Source organism: Micromys minutus (genome assembly GCF_963924665.1).
Source record: "Micromys minutus genome assembly, chromosome: 2".
Lineage (NCBI taxonomy): Eukaryota > Metazoa > Chordata > Mammalia > Rodentia > Muridae > Micromys > Micromys minutus.
In genome coordinates this window covers 58,872,157-58,892,615 of record NC_137971.1, presented here as the reverse complement: position 1 = coordinate 58,892,615, position 20,459 = coordinate 58,872,157, and the positions used below count along the sequence as shown (strand labels likewise).

The following is a 20,459-nucleotide window of genomic DNA, read 5'->3' as shown; positions in this document are numbered from 1 at the left end:
AGCAAAAGTCTCATTATAAAAGTGACATTTGTCCCAGCGATTGGATGTCAGTATAGAGGGACATTAACTTATGATTTCAATGAGTTTTAACTCTAATGAATAGTCCTGGGGCAAAGGGCAGAAGATAATAGAAATATGTGGTTAAAGATTGGTATAAACAAGATCTGTAGACTGGCTATTATGTCATTTCTGGATGTGTTGTCATTTATATCACTGTGGTTTCTTGAAACAAAAATACAACCTGTCTATAGACTGGGGTTTTGAGAAATGCTCTCTGTGGTGATAGATTTTATGCTTGTTAGAGTCAGGATAGTTTCATCCACAGGAGAAGTCACATATCACAGTGAGTTGAAACAAACAATACATGTCTACTTAGCCAAAGACACTATAATTATAAAGTTTCAATGGGTAGAAGAGAAATACTTTCCCAAGTATCAGAGAAAACAATGTGACTTAGAGTTGATAGGCCAAGTATGAAGGATGGTGCAAGAATTAGCTCAGTGTGTGCTCCTTCAATGTTGCCCCTGCATGGGAATGGCAGCTGTGAGAGGAGGGGGTACGGGTTTCAGCACTGTCAGCAAAGCAAAGTGCCTACAGGTGATATATAAGAAAGGAAAGCAAATGCAGGTCCTGAGCTAATAATGCTGCACTCATTTCACATGTTCCAAAGGATAGGGGAGGGGCACATGTCCTTCCTGATCCAAATTTAAATGGAGATTCCCAAGTGAAAATTCAACTGTAAACAAACCACCAAAGGGGATGGAAAGAAAATAGGGGACAAGAGGTTTCCCTGATGCAAATATATTCACTCTTTCCCTTTCTGACAGCATAGAATTGTGAGGTGATCAGGTTTCAAAATCAGACTTCAGTACGGTAAAGTGTATTATTTTTCTGATACGCCAATTGACACATCTGTGACCTGCATACTCCACACAAAGATGGTCAGTTCCAACCAGACAGTAGTGACAGAGTTTGTGCTGCAAGGGTTCTCAGAGCACCCTCGTCTAAGACTGTTTCTAACAGGCTGCTTCCTGTCCCTCTACACAATGGCTCTATTGGGCAACATTGTGATTATTGCTTTGGTCACCTCCAGCACTGGGCTCCACAGCCCCATGTATATTTTTCTGTGCAATTTAGCAACCATGGACATAATCTGTACCTCCTCTGTGCTGCCTAAGGCGCTGGTTGGTCTAGTATCTGAGGAAAACACCATCTTTTTCAAAGGATGCATGGCGCAGCTCTTCTTCCTTGTGTGGTCTGGATCTTCTGAGTTGCTGCTGCTCACAGTCATGGCCTATGACCGTTATTTGGCCATCTGCTGTCCCCTCCACTACAGCTCTAGGATGAGTTCACACCTATGTGTGGCTCTGGCGATGACTGTGTGGTCCATCTGTGCAGTGAATGCATCTGTACACACAGGTCTGATGACAAGGCTGTCCTTCTGTGGTCCCAACATCATCACCCACTTCTTCTGTGAGATCCCCCCACTCCTCCTGCTCTCCTGTAGCCCCACATATGTGAACAGCATTATGACTCTTGTGGCAGATGCCTTTTATGGAGGCATCAACTTCATGCTAACCCTGTTATCCTACGGCTGCATCATTAGCAGCATCCTGCGCATCTGTTCTGCTGAGGGCAAGAGGAAGGCCTTTTCTACCTGCTCATCCCACCTCATCGTGGTCTCTGTGTACTATTCATCTGTGTTCTGTGCCTATATCAGCCCTGGTTCCAACTACAGCCCAGAAAGAAGCAAATTTACCTCAGTGCTGTACTCAATCTTCAGCCCAACCCTCAACCCTCTCATCTACACACTGAGGAACAAGGATGTCAAGCTCGCCCTGAGCAGAATCTTGCCCTCTTGCTCAAATTAAGTGGAGTTGTGTAGGCTGTTCTGCTGACCTGGGCTGTTCCTAAACATGCTTTCCTGAGAGCAGTCTCATGGAGTTGGTGTCCCTATTGTTGCTTTAGAATTCTTTGCTGATGAGAAGATTGGACATGCCAGTCACTGTAACTTCTTTGAGTCAGTGTAAATAAAAATACCAGCTTTATCTGCTGACAAGAATGTAACATTTCAAAAGTAAAGTTTATCTAAACAGAGATTCTGTGTTTTAAGGCTGAAAGATTTTCTGTGGATGACTTTGGTGATGGTCAAATAAACGCAGCCTTTCATCCAGTGTCACCAAGCATGGGTTAAGAACTACAGCTAAGGAATCTGAATTTTACAAGTAAACTTGAAGGGCCAGTGTGGCTCCTTATCTGAGGAATGAAGAACAGAGCAATGAAGCTTCGCAACTTCACAGCTTGGACATCCGAGCCGATGACACTGATCTGAGGAGGGAAGCAATCAGTGAGACGGAGATGAAGTTTAGGTTTCAACAATGAACTCACACTTGTGACTCCAGCTTATTTATGACAATGAAAATAGTCAAAGGAAAGATTAACTATTTCCAGTGAGTATTGGGGGCCAACGAGATGGATGTCTGCACAGGAAAGTGAAACTCCTCCTTCATATTCAAATAAAAGTCAACAAAGAGTAGGTCATAAACAAATAATTCAGTATAACATATTTAAATAATATTCTTTCCCCTACCACAACTCTTCTCTCATCCTCCCCACTTATCCAACATTTCTGTCTAAATCTCTCTACATCCCTGTCTCTCTTTCTATGTTTATGTCTCTCTGCCCCTTTGTCTCTCTGTCCCCCTCTCTCTTTTTCTCTCTCTGCAAAATGCAAAATAAGCCCAAATCAATAAGACATAATAACAAAAGAAAACATGCACACAAAAGACAGAATCCATGTTGCTGGCTGAAACACTGTGAGAACAGAAGGAAAGAAACAGGAGGAATGGAAAATGCTTTTGTGCCCGCTACTGGGATGTTGGTGGGAAGATAACCAGTGGAGAAAGATCTGCATTTCTGTTGCTGAGATCCTGGATTCTTTTCAGACTACGCCCATCATTCTTCATCAACTTACTTCCTTATTCTCCCTAACTTCTGCACCACACCAAGAGTTTTGATGTAAATAATACATGGTGTAGTAGTTCATCTTTGTGACCCAAATGCCATTTTTAAATATTGAATTTATCTTGTGGTTCCAGAAGCTTCATCCCATGGCCACTTGACTGTATTGACCTATAGTGTGTCAGGGCCTCATGGCCATGGGATAATGTAGTAGAGAAGCTTCTCTCCACCATGGCAGCCCAGAACACAAAGAAGAGGAGGACCTGTGCTCCAATGGCTTCCTCTTTTTTCCTTTAGCTCATCCTTCTTAGTGCCCTGGGAAGTTGTTACCCACATAAAGAGTAGATCCCTACTTCAGTGATGCCTTTTTGGAGACACTCTCACATGGTCCCTCCGTGCTCTCCTAGGTGATTTTTAAATCATTTTTTATTAGTTTGTTCTCCCCTTTTTATTCAGATCTTTAATTTTTTTTTGCTTACAACTTTATTTTTTAAAAAACAGAGATACATATACAGATTATTAAAAGCACTTTAGCATAAAACTATATGAATAAATTTTTGTCAGTTCTTGATATTTTTAAAGGTTTGATAGTATGCATTGAAATCTTACTATTTACAATGATCATAACGTATATGTAAAACAAAACGTAACATGGAAATAGTCAAAGTTTTCTTGGTGTGTAAAGATTAAACATAATAATTTTTAAATACCAAAAATTGCCACAAGGCTATCTTCCTAGCTCTTTCGTTATTAATGATTTTAGGTCTAGTTGTATCCCACTCTGAGAGGGTGCTATACACTTATTGTTTTTTTTTTTTTCTAAGAAGGACTGAGGCTTCCACTTTTTGGACTTTTCTTTCTGTTTTTTCAGATCTTTCTGGGGCTAGTATCCAATTATCAGTGACTATATATTGTGTCTGTTCTTTTGTGACTCGGTTAGCTCATCCGGATGACATTATCTAAATGCATATATTTTCCTAGGAATTTCATGAGACCTAGGCCATTTTTAATTCAGTTATAATGACAATAATGAGAAATATCTGCCAATCATTTGCCTGACTTGTTTCACATGTTGGTTTGTTTCTTGCTGTTTGCTTCAACTTTAAGCCATGTTTTATGCCATGTCTTCTGTTATTAGTCTCATGACTATAATCTATAGAACAACTAATAATCAGCCAAACACTAAGTATACAAATGGTCACACACACATACATATACATGCATAGATTTCATAAATACATTATTTATTAATTCCTTTCTTAGTGATGTAATGAATAAAGAAACTTACTTTTGCTGGGCATTTTTCTTGATACCTAATAGACATTTGTCTATGACTCACTTCCTGGAAGATAAGTTTCCAGTAACTCTTGACTCCTTTTCTCCCGCTCAGAAATGTACAGCTTCTCCACCAGTTCCCTGGCCAGAAGCCATTATTTGTGGAAGCCACAACAGCATCTTCTGCAACAGGACCTCATTGAGGACCGCCTGATAGACCAAAGACTGTTGGTGCACACAATGCCAGCCAATCAGAAAATGCTGCTTAGAAGACATTTTTTTTTTTTTTTTTTTTTTTTTTTTTTTTTTTTGGAAATAATGGGGGACATTATCGGAGCTAGAAGCAGTGTACATATGAACTTGCTGTTCCATTTCTCACTTGCTCCCTTACCTCTGTGTCCACCTTACCTCCAAACCCTGAGGGCAGATAGGGTCAGGCTTCCAGTAGACCAAAGCACAGAGGCAACAGATTACTAATGTGTGGCTCTACAGCAGATGGCTTTGCAGACATCAATGGAAGAAAAGGCCCTTGGTCCTGTGACAGCTCAAATGTTTCAGTGTAGGAGAATGCCAGGGCAGAAAGGTGAAAAGGAGTGAGTGGGAGTGAAGGGGGCCCACTTTCATAGAAGTAGGTAGAGGGATTGGAATGGGGGTTTCTGATAGAGAATCTGGGAAAGGGGATAACATTTGAAATGTAAATATAAAATATCCAATAAAAGAAAAGGAAAAAACAGAATTCAATTTATTAAAATATGAACTCTACAGTCATCGTACCAAAATTGTACCTCAGCATAAATCAATGACTTGATTCTTATTATCTAAAGCAAATGTGAGATCTGATGGCCAAAGTACCTCTATTTTATACCTACTCCCATTTTGGTACCTAATGGTTATTTGTTTCTGACTGGAGCTCTTGGAAAGTAAGTTCCCAGAAACCCTGAATCCTTGCCCCCCCCCCCCACTGAAATATGAACAGCCACGACCATCTGCTTCTTATCATATAAAAAACTGCTAAATTTTGGCTTCTGTTACCTGTCAGTGGAATACTCACAGAATACTTTAAGCTAACCTTGGCTGCTTGCTTTTGGGAGACATAAACAGCACTTTGGTTTCTGTAACTTGTTTGTGCAGCTATTCAGGATTTATTGGGTTATTCATTTTTATAAGCCATTCCATCATCTGAATCTGAGGCATATGTCTCTGGTTTGAGCTAGAGATGATGACCCTACTAGCAGTTTCTGTAAAACTGACTATTCATCATCTAAATTGAGTCTGGGGTTCTTTTCCCAGTGGCGTTGAGCACCACAAAAGTGGTGCATGTCGTATGGCATATTTAACATTAGTTACAACATAAAGCATGATATAGCAAATGCCCTAAATTTAAGTAGAATCTCTCTACAGATTTATCTATTCAGATAAATGTATGTATGAATGGATGGATAGGTGGGTGGGTGGGTAGGTAGGTGGGTCAGTGGATGGATGGATAGATAGATAGATAGATAGATAGATAGATAGATAGATAGATAGATATGGATATTCAAATATGTAAGGCATTAGAAGGAAAACATCAACATGAAGAGGTTAAAAGCATGCAAGAAAACACAAGGAATAAATTTTTACAATCTAGCAAAGTAAAAAATCAGAAAACATTACACAAAATAGAATCATAAACTCTGCTCATAAATAATGGTCAAGATCTCAAGGCACAGGCTAGCAGATCATATTTGAAAACAGGATTCATTATTCTCCTACCTCAAAGAAACACACCTCAATATCAAGGATATGTATCACTTCAGACTAAAAGAATGGAAAATATTATTTCAAGCAAATGTACCAAAGAAGCAGTTAGACCTTAAAAAGAGGACTTATATCTAAAATATATAAAGAACACAGAAAAAATTGAACATCAAAGAAAAGACTAAAGCCTTACTGATACAGATGAAGATGCTTGGAGCTAAACATCAGACTGAGCATGGGGACAACAATGTAGGAGCTAGAAAAAGAACTAAGGAAGGGTTAGCAACCCCATAGGAAGAACAACAGTATCTATCAAGCAACCAAACCCCCCATAGCTCCCAGGGACACAAACAGCAACTAATGAGTACAAATAAAGGGATCCGTGGATCCAGTTGCATATGTAGCAGAAGATGGCATTGTCTAGCATAAATTGGAAAAGAAGCTTTTGATCCTATGAAGACTCAATTCCTCATTGTAGGAGACTACAAGGACAATGAGGTGGAAGTGGGTGAATGGAAGTGGGAGCATCTTCACAGAAGCAAGGGGATGGGGAAAGGGGAATGAGAGGAGGTGTAGAGGGAATAACATTTGAAATGGAAATACATAAAATATCCAAGAAAAAGGGGGAAAAACAGGTTATAGAACTAAACAGAATTTTCAGAACATGAAATACAAATGGCTGATAAACACTTAAAGAAATGTTTGACATTATTATCAATCGAGGAAATGCAAATTAAATTACCTTCAGTTTCATTTTACTTCACTCAGAAAGGCAAAGGTCAACAAAGCAAATAACAGCAAAGTTGGCAAGGGTGTAGAATAAGGAGATCAGTCATCCATGGCTGGTAGGAGTAAAAACTTAGACAGCCAGTAGGGGAATCAATGTGGCAATTTCATGGGAATATGGTAATCAATATAACTGAAGATACAGCTTATCATTTGTAGGTATATATCGAAAGAATTCTACATGCTACAACAGAGACACTTGCTAATACCTGATCATTGGTGTTCTACTCATAAATCCCAGAGTTGTTTCACCCTAGATATCTGTCAGTGGGTGAATTGATTAAAATAAGGATATTATTATGTCATTAAATATGTTCAAGTGTTTAAAAACATGAAATCTGCAACAGAAATTAAGTACCACCCTAGCTAAAAAAGTGTTCAGTCTACAATGGTGAACTGGTTGTATAAATAACCTGTCACAGCAGTGGCACAAAATTCTTAGAAGTAACCAACCACTGTCTAATTAGATCTAAGACCTACTTTATACCTAGAATCCATACCTGACACTGCTCATGTGACCAGGAACCTGAGACTAAATAGGCCATGTATCAGGGAGAGCACCAAACACTACAGGTCTACTGAAGGTAAGAAGCAAGTAAGTGACTCCTAAAAACATTTTGTTATTTTACTACATTGTTTCATTCTGGCATCATCAAAGATGTTTTCTCCTATAGTACATGCAAATAAACAGAAACCCACAACTACGAATGTGCAAATAGTGAAAAACCTTGGTATTCTCAGGGACAACTTAGTGGTAAAGCCCATGACCATCAGTAAATGGTGGTAAAATGAACTCAATAGTATTTGAATAGACTTTATCTCTCTATCTCTCATATATCTCTGGTAGACTCAGAGTATTCTCTGACTGGTCCTTTACTTGTATACTATGACTTCTGATTTTCTATTTTTTTATGGATTTGGGTTAGTTTTTCTAAAAACTAAAATGAAAAAAAATGGCATGGAATTGTGTGGATGGGGAATCTAGGTAGAATCTTGGAAGAAATAAACAGCATTTAGAATACTATGTGCAAAAAAATATTGTTCAATTAAAATTTTTATTTAAATTGGTTCATGTAGATTATCTTTTATCCTTTATAAAGGATCGATGGACATATAAAGCATTAATGAACCTTTTTATTTTTAAAACTTGTTAAGATTGTACTTTGATGTTTTTATTATATTGTCCCATTTTCTCTGGAAACCCTTCCACATATCTCTACATGGTTGTCCTCCAAGAATTGTTTTATTTATTGATTGTCATTGAAGGCATATGAGTATATGTTTATTTACCTATATTCCTATATTTAACCTGTTATGTCTGTAAATTTTTATCTGTACATATAGTCCCAGACACAAATAAATGTATTAATGATTAAAAAGGTAGCAAATATAATGGAAGTACTGATGATACATTAATTTTTAAAAATATACAGAGAGAATTAAGTTTAGAGAGAGGAAGAAGAGGTGAGTACATAGAGCATACTTTTCCCCCACTGATGATAATATAATATTTTATCTCTCATCAACAAGAAAATTATAAATATCTCATAAAGCATTGCCATGTGAAATTTACCAGTTATTTACAATTACTATAAAGTATTTCCTCTGCTTTTGAGGCAAGCATACTTTTAAAAACCCACTCCATGTGATTAAAGTAGAGATGAAGTTCTCTCAGCAGAATACACAGGAGACAGCTTGTATCATGATGAGACCTTCCACACATGGAAGAAAAACAGCAAAGACATTCTTAGACATGCATAAAGAGGGTTGGCAGAAGGATGAACTCCTCCTGTCCACTGTATGAAACTTCCTTGACCACCTTCCCTCACACAGGTCTACAGGGAACTTGGGTCATGCAGCCATGAATCTCTGTTAATTGATCCTAAGAGCTTTCTCCTGGAGTTTTTATCCCAGGAGACACAAGGACAAGCACATGCCCTGGTCTCAGAAACCACAGGTATTTCTGAAGGTCAGTGACCTGTACTTAAATGGAAACAGAGCTTCAGGGGCACATGAAAGACTTGCTGCTTGCAGGAAAGGAGGGTCTGTGCTCAGAAGTGTGCACTTGGTGGAAGCCATCTGTCACCTGAATTTACTGTGGCAGAAAAAGGTGAGTGAAAAGAAAATTTTCGTTTATGTGACTCTTCTGGCTTACAATAGAGCTGCAAAGCAAAAGTCTCATTATAAAAGTGACATTTGTCCCAGCGATTGGATGTCAGTATAGAGGGACATCAACTTATGATTTCAATGAGTTTTAACTCTAATGAATAGTCCTGGGGCAAAGGGCAGAAGATAATAGAAATATGTGGTTAAATATTGGTATAAACAACAAAATGTCTAGCTTCTAGTTGAGATCAGTTTTTTACGTCTGACATTTTTGCCTTATGTTAATAAACAGCTTTACTTATTCCACACCCACAATTCTCACACTGGTGTTGAAATGAAACCAACATTTTTAGATGAGTCTAGATTATATACAAATGAATAGATACAAGTTGGATATTGTTATGTCTTGCCTTAGCATCCAGATAAAATGATAAGAAGATGCCAGAGTCCACTTTTGAGGTACAGAACCTGACAGTCACCATCCGTGAATTTAAAACACCAGTCAAGCCCTGATGACGTTAATCTTGCCCTAGTTTCTGCAGATCAGGGATGCATGACTGAGTGTCACCTAAAGATAACCATTACAGATTTCTATATAAGTATCAGGAAAAAGATGGGACTGTGATAAGAGGACTGAAGGTGTAGATGCTTCCTTTTTTTATTTTTTTATTTTTTTTTTTTGCCAGACCATGGCATCTACAGACACTCCCGTTCATGACCATGGTGAGGATCCTCAGCAGTTTTGCTCCTGGTTAAGGCTCAGCTTCTGAAGGTTTTCAAGCCAGCCTTGCTGAGATCTGGCTTACATATAGTCATAAGAGGCTGTTGCAAATTTATTCCCACAAATCTCCACCTGAAAACTAGATTCTTCCATATCCTCATAAAAAGAAATGGATACACTAGCAATCACAACTAAATCACAAGAAGCAGAATGGAACTATGCACAAAGGTCTCAAGTGCATACAGATCACCTGACTGCTTCACAGTATGCATGGGTGAGCAGTTGTAAAACAGTATTTTTTCCCTCTACATAGCAGTATCACATCTGAGTAAGATGGCATTACACATCTCTGCTATACTCTTATGAGTGACAGACATCAAATAATGCTAGCTAAACAAAATATGTATGAAAAGAATAAGTATTGATTTGTGGATTTCTATAAGTGCTATTCTATTCTCTGTCGTGCATTCAAACTTTCCCGGGGGTTGGGGGGGAGGAACTGTACATTAGTCTGCTGGATATAGCAGTTTATGGCCTGCCACTGGGGAAAAATACAGGCAAATAGTCACTGGCCACCAAAGTAAATTTATTCCAACTTCTTCTATCTGTAGTTTATCTTCTATGATGGTGCAAATACTGAGGCTTCTCCCTGATACTGTTTTGATGCCTGGTTTGATCCTGACGAAAAGCAGCAACTGGTACCATTAGGGTAAATATACAGGGTGATATTAGTACTTTTCCTAAGAAGCCAGTGCATACTCTGAGACTATTATGAATGTTGTATGTAGTAATCCAGCCTTTGTCCTTCAACGGATTAACAATCATGATAATCTAATATCCTTCTCACTATTCTTCAGGTACAAAGCCTCTCTCCAGCTTGCTAGTCAGTCTCAATGTGGGCTTGGGAATCCTCTAATCTGGTACCTGTTTGATTTCACTAGTTATTCCTATCCTAGGAGTTTCAGGATTCACAAACCAAAGCCCTGCATGACATTTCTGTCTCTTCCGTGGGTCTTTCTTGTTAATAGTTGCCAGCATTGCCTGTCTTTTTTTTCCTTTGATCATTCTGTCTGGAGTAACATTTACACTCAAAAAAGATTCCAATTTCATTTTTCTGATGACTTAGCATGTTGAACATTTTTATTACTTTTATATTTTTACAGTCCAGCCATTGCTCCCCTCCTGGTCTGCTCCCCCACAGTTCCTCATCTCATTCCTCCTCTCCCCACCCCCATCTCCATGAGGATGTCCCCACACCGCCAGGACGATCCACTCCCTGGGGCCTCAAATCTCTCAAGGGTTAGGCACGTCTTCTCCCACTGAAGCCAGACCAGACAGTCCTCTGTTGTATATGTGTTGGTCAACCTTAGGGGTCCCCGACTTCAGTCCAGGGGTTGGGCGTCAGTATCTAGTCTGTCTCAGTCAGCTGCTTGCTGGGTCTCTTAGAGGATGGCCATGTTAAGATTTATGATACATCTTTTGGGGATGCTTTGTTTAGTTCCAGTCCCCAGGTCACTTGAGTTGTTTGTTTTCTTTTTAAAGTTTTTAATTATTTGTATATTCTATATATTAAAGCGCTGTCAGATGTCTAAATGGTAAAGATGTTACCATTCGGTAGATTCCTCTGTAGGATGTGTTTTCTGCTGTACAGAAGCATTGCAGTCACGTTGAGCCTATTTGTCAATTATTGATCTCACTGACTATACCACCAGGATTCTGTCCAGAAAGACCTTTCCGGTGACAATGAGTTCAAACATAGTCCCTATTTTCTCCTTCATCATTTTCAGGTGGTTGGGTCTTAGGTCGAGGTCTTGATCTACTTGGAGTCTAGTTTTTTTTTTTGTTTGTTTTGTTTTGTTTTTTGTTTTTCAAGATTAACAATAAGAATCTGGCATAATTCTTTTGTTTAATTCATTCATTTATTCACTTTATATCTCAATTCCCACCTCCCTCCTGGTCTCCCTTCACAGAGTTTCTCCCCACTCACCCCTCCCCTTCTCCTCTGAGAGAGTGGAGTCCCACCTTGGGTATCCCCCTACCCTGGCACATCAAGTCTCTGTAGGGCTGTCCCACTGAGGTCAGATAAGGCAGATCAGTTGGGAGAGCATATTCCAGTGACAGATTTAGGGATAGTTCCCCCTCTCCAGAGTTTGAGGGATCCACATGAAGACCAAGCTGCATATCTGCTACATGTATGAAGGAGGCCTAGGTAGAGCTTGTGTGTCCTCTTTGGTTGGTGGCTCAGTCTCTGAGAAGCCCCAAGCATCTAGGTTAGTTGACTTTCTTGACCTTTCTGCGGAGTTCCCCTCACCTTCAGCACCTTCTAGCTTTTTCCCAGCACTTCCATAAGAGTCCCAACCTCTGTCCAATATTTGGGGGTAAGTATCTACATCTATTTCAGTCATCTTTTGGGTACAGCTTCTTAGAGGACAATTATGCTAGGCTCCTGTCTGAAAGTATAACAGAATGCTCACAAACCTAATCCAGAAACACATCAAAACACATAATGTAACATGATCAAGTAGGCTTCATCCCAGGGATTCAGGGATGATGTAATATATAAAAATGCATCAACATGATCCTACATATAAACAAACTAAAAAAAAACCCATAGGATCTTCTCATTAGATGGTGAAAAAGCCTTTGACAAAATCCAACACCCCTTCAGGTTACAAGTCTTAGAGAAATCAGAGATACAAGGCACACACCTAAACACAATAAAATCAGTATGCATCAAGCCAGTAGCCAACAGCAAATTAAATGGAGAGAAACTTAAAGCAATTCCACTTAAATTAATTACAAGACAATGCTGCCCACACTCTCCCTGTCTATCTAATATAGTACTTGAAATACTGGCTAGAGCAATACAACAACGAAAGGAGCTTAAGGGGATACAAATTGGAAAGAAAGAAGTCAAGGAGAACTCCTACAGCTGAGAAACTCCTTCAGCAAAGTGGCTGGATACAATTTTTTTTAATGCAGTAGCCCTCCTTCATACAAAGGATAAACAGACCAAAAACATTAAACAGTAAATGTTTTTAATGAGTTTCAATTATTTTTAATATTTCTTTTTACCTCAGCCTGGGATGATCTTAATCAGTACTCCCCAGGGAAGATGCTGAATATCACTCATAGGTTATAAGTACTATCAGGAGTATAATCCAAAAACTCAGGTTTACTCGAATTAGCTAGAAAAATTCAAAATATGCCAGGAAAATATGAAGAATTTACATCTGAATTCTTTTTCTGTAGAGCAACCTGAGATATCAAAATATGTATTGATGTTCTCTAATGCAATAAAATTGAGAAGGGGAGACGTGGTCAGCTCTAATACTGTCCTTATGGTGGAAGACAGCAAATACTACATTTGAATACCTCTAGTTTGAAATGGAGGCAGAAATACTGGTTAAAATTCAACAGGTGTGATTAAGATGAGAAGATAGGTTGAGAGGCATATTACAGAAACAATACAGGAGATTAAAATGTGACCAAAGAAAATGAAGTGTTAGGAGACATGTGTAGGACAAACCGAGGAAGCGCTGAGCACACTAGGCTGACCTATATGCCATGGAGGTGCGCTGTCATGATGAAAAATATCCTTTTCTCTTGGGCAGTGAAATGCAAAGCAAAGAATGTTTCCAGATCATTGACACTTGAAATAATTGCTACAAAGATGTTTACAGATAGGAGTAAAGTGTGTTCACACAGAAGCTCGTGAAACCCATTTTAAAAAGTGAATGGGTCATGTCAGATGAGACTTCTTCATCAAGCTGTAGAGTGTGATTTGCTGAAGAACTGGAGAGAAACAGTGCAATTGTACTAAGGGGCCAAAGGTGAACGACCTAAAAGTGCACACTCTAAATAGTTCTTGAGTGGTGGAGGAGGAAATTGGAAATGTTGGGAAAAAAAGAAGCCAGAAATTGCAGAAAATATAAAGAACTTGGGAATAGGTTATAATCCTGGGGAAACTATAGTTGAAGGCTTTGAGGGACAGTTGGATGAGAGAGGTAAGAGAATGTGGAAGAACATAAGTAAGGTTTAGAACAGGAAGCTACTGAGGATCTCTTATGGGCATTGGGTAAAGGAAAAAATGGTTCAAAGAGATAGAGTTCTGCTCTGTAAAATAAGCATCTCAATGCACCAGAGGTGGTCATGAGTTTCTATGCATCTACACGGGAACATCTGTTGACTGGCAATTATGTCATTTCTGGATGTGCTGTCATTTATATCACTGTGGTTTCTTGAGACAAAAATACAACCTGTCTATAGACTGGGGTTTTGAGAAATGCTCTCTGTGGTGATAGATTTTATGCTTGTTAGAGTCAGGATAGTTTCATCCACAGGAGAAGTCACATATCACAGTGAGTTGAAACAAACAATACATGTCTACTTAGCCAAAGACACTATAATTATAAAGTTTCAATGGGTAGAAGAGAAATACTTTCCCAAGTATCTGAGAAAACAATGTGACTTAGAGTTGATAGGCCAAGTATGAAGGATGGTGCAAGAATTAGCTCAGTGTGTGCTCCTTCAATGTTGCCCCTGCATGGGAATGGCAGCTGTGAGAGGAGGGGGTACGGGTTTCAGCACTGTCAGCAGAGCATAGTGCCTACAGGTGACATAGAAGGAAAGGAAAGCAAATGCAGGTCCTGAGCTAATAATGCTGCACTCATTTCACATGTTCCAAAGGATAGGGGAGGGGCACATGTCCTTCCTGATCCAAATTTAAATGGAGAGATTCCCAGGTGAAAATTCAACTGTAGACAAACCACCAAAGGGGATGGAAAGAAAATAGGGGACGAGAGGTTTCCCTGATGCAAATATGTTCACTCTTTCCCTTTCAGACAGCAGAGAATTGTGAGGTTATCAAGTTTCAAAATCAGACTTCAGTACGGTAAAGTGTATTATTTTTCTGATACGCCAATTGACACATCTGTGACCTGCATACTCCACACAAAGATGGTCAGTTCCAACCAGACAGTAGTGACAGAGTTTGTGCTGCAAGGGTTCTCAGAGCACCCTAGTCTAAGACTGTTTCTAACAGGCTGCTTCCTGTCCCTCTACACAATGGCTCTATTGGGCAACATTGTGATCATTGCTTTGGTCACCTCCAGCACTGGGCTCCACAGCCCCATGTACTTTTTTCTGTGCAATTTAGCAACCATGGACATTATCTGTACCTCCTCTGTGCTGCCTAAGGCGCTGGTTGGTCTAGTATCTGAGGAAAACACCATCTCCTTCAGAGGATGCATGGCGCAGCTCTTTTTTCTTGTGTGGTCTGGATCTTCTGAGTTGCTGCTGCTCACAGTCATGGCCTATGACCGTTATTTGGCCATCTGCTGTCCCCTGCACTACAGCTCTAGGATGAGTCCACAGCTGTGTGTAGCTCTGGCCATGAGTGTGTGGACCATCTGTGCACTGAATTCATCTATCAACACAGGTCTGATGACAAGACTGTCCTTCTGTGGTCCCAACGTCATCACCCACTTCTTCTGTGAGATCCCCCCACTCCTCCTGCTCTCCTGTAGCCCCACATATGTGAACAGCATTATGACTCTTGTGGCAGATGCCTTTTATGGAGGCATCAACTTCATGCTAACCCTGTTATCCTACGGCTGCATCATTAGCAGCATCCTGCGCATGCGTTCTGCTGAGAGCAAGAGGAAGGCCTTTTCTACCTGCTCATCCCACCTCATCGTGGTCTCTGTGTACTATTCATCTGTGTTCTGTGCCTATATCAGCCCTGGTTCCAACTACAGCCCAGAAAGAAGCAAATTTACCTCAGTGCTGTACTCAGTCCTCAGCCCAACCCTCAACCCCCTCATCTACACACTGAGGAACAAGGATGTCAAGCTCGCCCTGGGCAGACTCTTGTTCTCTTGCTCAAATTAAGTGGAGTTGTGTAGGCTGTTCTGCTGGCCTGGGCTGTTCCTAAACATGCTTTCCTAAGAGCAGTCTCATGGAGTGGGTGTCCCTATTGTTGCTTTAGAATCTTTTTCTGATGAGAAAACTGGACATGCCAGTCACTGTAACTTCTTTGAGTCAGTGTAAGTAAAAATACCCGCTTTATCTGCTGACAAGAACATACATTTCAAAAGTAAAGTTTATCTAAACAGAGATTCTGTGTTTTAAGGCTGAAAGATTTTCTGTGGATGACTTTGGTGATGGTCAAAAAAACGCAGCCTTTCATCCAGTGCCACCAAGCATGGGTTAAGAACTACAGCTAAGGAATCTGAATTTCACAAGTAAACTTGAAGGGCCAGTGTGGCTCCTTATCTGAGGAATGAAGAACAGAGCAATGAAGCTTCGCAACTTTACAGCTTGGACATCCGAGCCGATGACACTGATCTGAGGAGGAAAGCAATCAGTGAGACGAAGATGAAGTTTAGGTTTCAACAATGAACTCACACATGTGACTCCAGCTTATTTATGACAATGAAAATAGTCAAAGGAAAGATTAACTATTTCCAGTGAGTATTGGGGGCCAACGAGATGGATGTCTGCACAGGAAAGTGAAACTCCTCCTTCATATTCAAATAAAAGTCAACAAAGAATAGGTCATAGACAAATTAGTCAGTATAACATATTTTAATCATATTTCCCCTACCACAACTCTTCCCTCATCCTACCTACTTATCTAACAATTCTGTCTCAATCTCTGTCCATCCCTGCCTCTGTCTATGTGTATGTCTCTCTGCCTCTTTCTTCCTCTCTCTCTCTCTCTCTCTCTCTCTCTCTCTCTCTCTCTCTCTCTCTCTCTCTCTCTCTCACACACACACACACACACACACACACAAAATAAGCCCAAACCAATAAGAAAAATAATAACAAAAGAAAACATGCACACAAAAGACAGTTGGATGTTGGTGGGAAGATAACACCGTGGAGAAAGAGCATCATCTGCAATTGCTGTTGCTGAGATCCTGTATTCTTTTTAGACTACGCCCATCATTCTTCATCAACTTACTTCCTTATTCTCCCTAACTGCTGCACCACACCAAGAGTTGTGTTGTAAATAATATATGGTGTAGTAATTGAACTTTGTGACCCAAATGCCTTTTTTAAACATTGAATTTATTTGTGGTTCCAGGAGCTTCATCCCATGGCCACTTGACTGTATTGACCTATAGTGTGGCAGGGCCTCATGGCCATGGGCTAATGTAGTAGAGAAGCTTCTTTCCACCATGGCAATCCGGAACACAAAGAAGAGGAGGACCTGTGCTCCAATGGCTTCCTCTTTTTCCCTTTAGCTCATGCTTCTTAGTGCTCTGGGAAGGTGTTACCCACATAAAGAGTAGATCCCTACTTCAGTGATGCCTTTTTGGAGACACTCTCACATGCATAGACAGAAGTGTCCCTCCGTGCTCTCCTAGGTGATTTTTTTAAATCATTTTTTATTAATTTGTTCTCCCCTTTTTATTCAGATCTTTAATTTTTTTGCTTACAACTTTATTTTTTAAAAAACAGAGATACATATACAGATTATTAAAAGCACTTTAGCATAAAACTATATGAATAAATTTTTGTCAGTACTTGATATTTTTAAAGGTTTGATAGTATGCATTGAAATCTTACTATTTACAATGATCATAAAGTATATGTAAAATAAAATGTAACATGGGAATAGTCAAAGTTTTCTTGGTGTGTAAAGATTAAACAAAATAATTTAAAAATACTAAAAAATTGCCACAAGGCTATCTTCCTAGCTCTTGAGTTATTAATGAGTTAAAGTCTAGGTGTATTCCACTCTGAGAGGATTCTGTACACTTACTGTTTTGCTTTGTTTGGTTTGGTTTCTAAGAAGGACTGAGGCTTCCACTTTTTGGTCTTTCTGTTTTGTTTTTTGTTTTTTGTTGTTTTTTTTTTTTTGTTTGTTTGGTTGGTTTTTTGAGCTTCATATAGTCTGTGAGTTGTTTCGGGGGAACTCAGAGATTTCTGGGGCTAGTATCCAATTATCAGTGACTGTATATTGTGTCTGTTCTTTTGTGACTGAGTTGCCTCATCAGGATGATATTCTCTAGATGTATCCATTTTCCTCGGAATTTCATAAAGTTCTAGGAGATTTTTAATTCAGTTATGATGACAATAATGAGAAATATCTGCCAATCATTTCCCTGACTTGTTTCACATGTTGGTTTGTTTCTTGCTGTTTGCTTCAACTTTAAGCCATGTTTTATGCCATGTCTTCTGTTATTAGTCTCATGACTATAATCTATAGAACAACTAATAATCAGCCAAACACTAAGTATACAAATGGTCACACACATATATATACATGCATACATTTCATAAATACATTATTTATTAATTCCTTTCTTAGTGATGTAATGGATAAAGAAACTAACTTTTGCTGGGCATCTATCTTGATACTTAATAGACATATGTCTATGACTCACTTCCTGGAAGATAAGTTTCCAGTAACTCTTGACTCCTTTTCTCCCACTCAGAAATGTACAGCTTCTCCACCTGTTCCCTGACCAGAAGCCATTATTTGTGGAGAGCTATACTTTAGTGTAGTTTTTGAGTTCTCATTCATGCCTTTTTTTTTTAAGCTCTTCCTTTTGGGAGGGTGTCTGGGATAGGGTCGAAGGACATAAGCCTTCCATGTCCGTCTTTCTCAATTGTGCATCTTCAGTCACCAATATCACTGTCAAAGTAGCTTCCTTGCTCTTTATGGTTAGCTGGAACTTGGATCATGGGTGTCCATGTGCTTTCCGGAAACAATATAGACCATGAACATGGCCCCTGTCTTCAATAAGACCAAGGACCATGACAAGTCTCTGAGTACTAGCCTTGGATCACAAGCATCAACATGGTCTCAAAGTAGCCGCACAGACCACTCATATCAATATGACCCCCTGGTGGCACCATAGACCTTGGATATCTGCAACATGGACATCATCATGGTCTTCAGTGGTTAACATGGGCCATGGAAATCAACCTAGACCCTGGCTGCTGTAGTGTCATGGACCCAGACATGACTTTCAACAGCAGCATGGCCCAGATATCACCATGACCTCAGATGGCAAAGCAGGCCACTTAAATCAGCACAGGCCCTGGTAACAGCACTTCAACATAGCTTCAGGTGGCAGTATAGGCCATGGACATCCAAATGTCCTTCAATGGTAATAGGGGCCATGGTCATAAACACAGACCCTACCTGCAGTAGGACCATAAACCCAAACATTTTCCTTGGTGGCAGCAGGGACTAGGTTTTTCAAAGAGGCCTAATCTAGAGAGTTAATCATTCAGTTCTACATCTAGTCAGCATGTTGAGGCGTGCACTCACAGGGTGGCTCTGCCTCTGCTTGGGTTCCATGTTACTGCACTTGAACACACTAGGCAACAATCTATTCTACTGTTAACCTCAGCCCTCTCTCATACCTGTCACCAGCATAAAATCATCAAGTCCCCAGGTCTGCCTCTCACCAAACCACAAGCACTGCTCTGCTCTTCCATCTTTCCCACCTTTCCATGACACATTCATTCATCTTAGTGGCACCAGGTGCCTAGTACATCCTCACAACATGGGGCCAGGAAAACCTTGGCTACTCCAGCTTCCTGATTGATTCTTTTCTTATTATGCAAAATTTGTCCACATTCATGATTAGTAGAGTCTTGTTGGGGAAATGTAGTGCCACCATCATCTTCGGTAAGACAAAAGCCACTGTGGACCTAAGTCCATATACAGCTGTTTCAGGGACTTGCCCCTTATCAGAAGACTATAAAACATCAGACAAGAGTTCTAAGAAATTGGGAGAGAGTGAGTCCTTCTGACAGAATTAATGTTAAATTTCCCTGGCATGTTAGCAGACATCAGGATCCTTAGACTGGTCTCACATCTACCACCAATTGTTCACTTCTCAAGCTCAGCCTCACCTATGAGGGTAAAGCAGTACTCAATCTTGAAATGAGCTTAAGCAATCATTAGAAAGCATTAATCCACTATAGAGACACAGAAATTTTGGTCCCCTGCAACTCATCTTGGAACATGATATTACTTCCTGTCATTAAGCCAGGAACCGAAGATTAACAATCTGTTTATGGTGTAAGGGAAAGAAATAAGAAAGTGGAAATTGGGATTTGGATAAACCCTTACTCTTTATTCAGACTATTGGACCCCCCCAAAAAAAACTGTATATAATGTCTAAGACCTGACAGGGTACCTTTTCTCTCTGCCTCTAGTGTCAGTGAGCCATTTTACCACCTTTGGGGGGACAAAACTCCAAGTCAGGGTTCCTATGACCTGTACTCAACTCTCCCAGTCCTATAAAACCTCTCCCACTCTGTTTGATGAAGCTCTTACACATTCCTGCTCGAGTATGTCTAATGGCATCTGAATACCACCACCTTGCAGTATGTGCTTGTCCTGGCTTCCTGGACCCCAAAAAGAGTGCCCACAAGCCAAAAAGAAACTACTTTAAACTCTTGAGCAACTGAGCTACCACATGCCTGTTATAAAAACCCTACTGTGTTTCAAGAAGGTAATTTTTCTGTGATATTGCTTAGTACTTAGGGTAGCAACAGGGCCCTGCCTTCAAGCAGGATACAAGCTATTTTGACTCTTCCTTGACCACAGGATAAAAGGCCTAATGAGTACACTTAGGTCCAGTTGGATACTGCAGAATATGGATACTCAACTTTGCAGAAGTAACAATGCCATTATACCAGAGCCTAGAAAGAAATGCCCCATGAGTTAGGAAGACAAAGAAAATAGGGTATTCCAAAAGCTCAGTGAAGTCTTGATGTCAGCCCAACACTCAGACCACTAAGCTTTGCCACTTGTTTGTAGATGAATGATGCAGGGTGGCAAAGGATGTACTAACAAACTTTTTGGAACCAAGAAAAGGCTTATGGTCTATTTGTCTAAGGA

General features: G+C 39.9%; 2 protein-coding genes across 2 annotated transcripts; both read left to right on the top strand.

Annotated features, from left to right (window-relative positions):
- Window positions 1–929: 929 nt before the first annotated feature.
- LOC308417304 (olfactory receptor 13A1-like) lies at window positions 930–1,871 on the top strand (the record flags this gene model as incomplete). The annotated part of the gene is made up of 1 exon (XM_080912507.1): window positions 930–1,871. Exon 1 carries the CDS (start codon window positions 939–941, stop codon window positions 1,869–1,871), a length of 933 nt encoding a protein of 310 aa, XP_080768633.1. The 5' UTR covers window positions 930–938.
- A 12,674-nt stretch (window positions 1,872–14,545) lies between these two features.
- On the top strand, window positions 14,546–15,478 carry LOC308416411 (olfactory receptor 13A1-like; the record flags this gene model as incomplete). Its single annotated transcript, XM_080911394.1, has 1 exon — window positions 14,546–15,478. One exon carries the CDS (start codon window positions 14,546–14,548, stop codon window positions 15,476–15,478), a length of 933 nt encoding a protein of 310 aa, XP_080767520.1.
- Window positions 15,479–20,459: the final 4,981 nt, after the last annotated feature.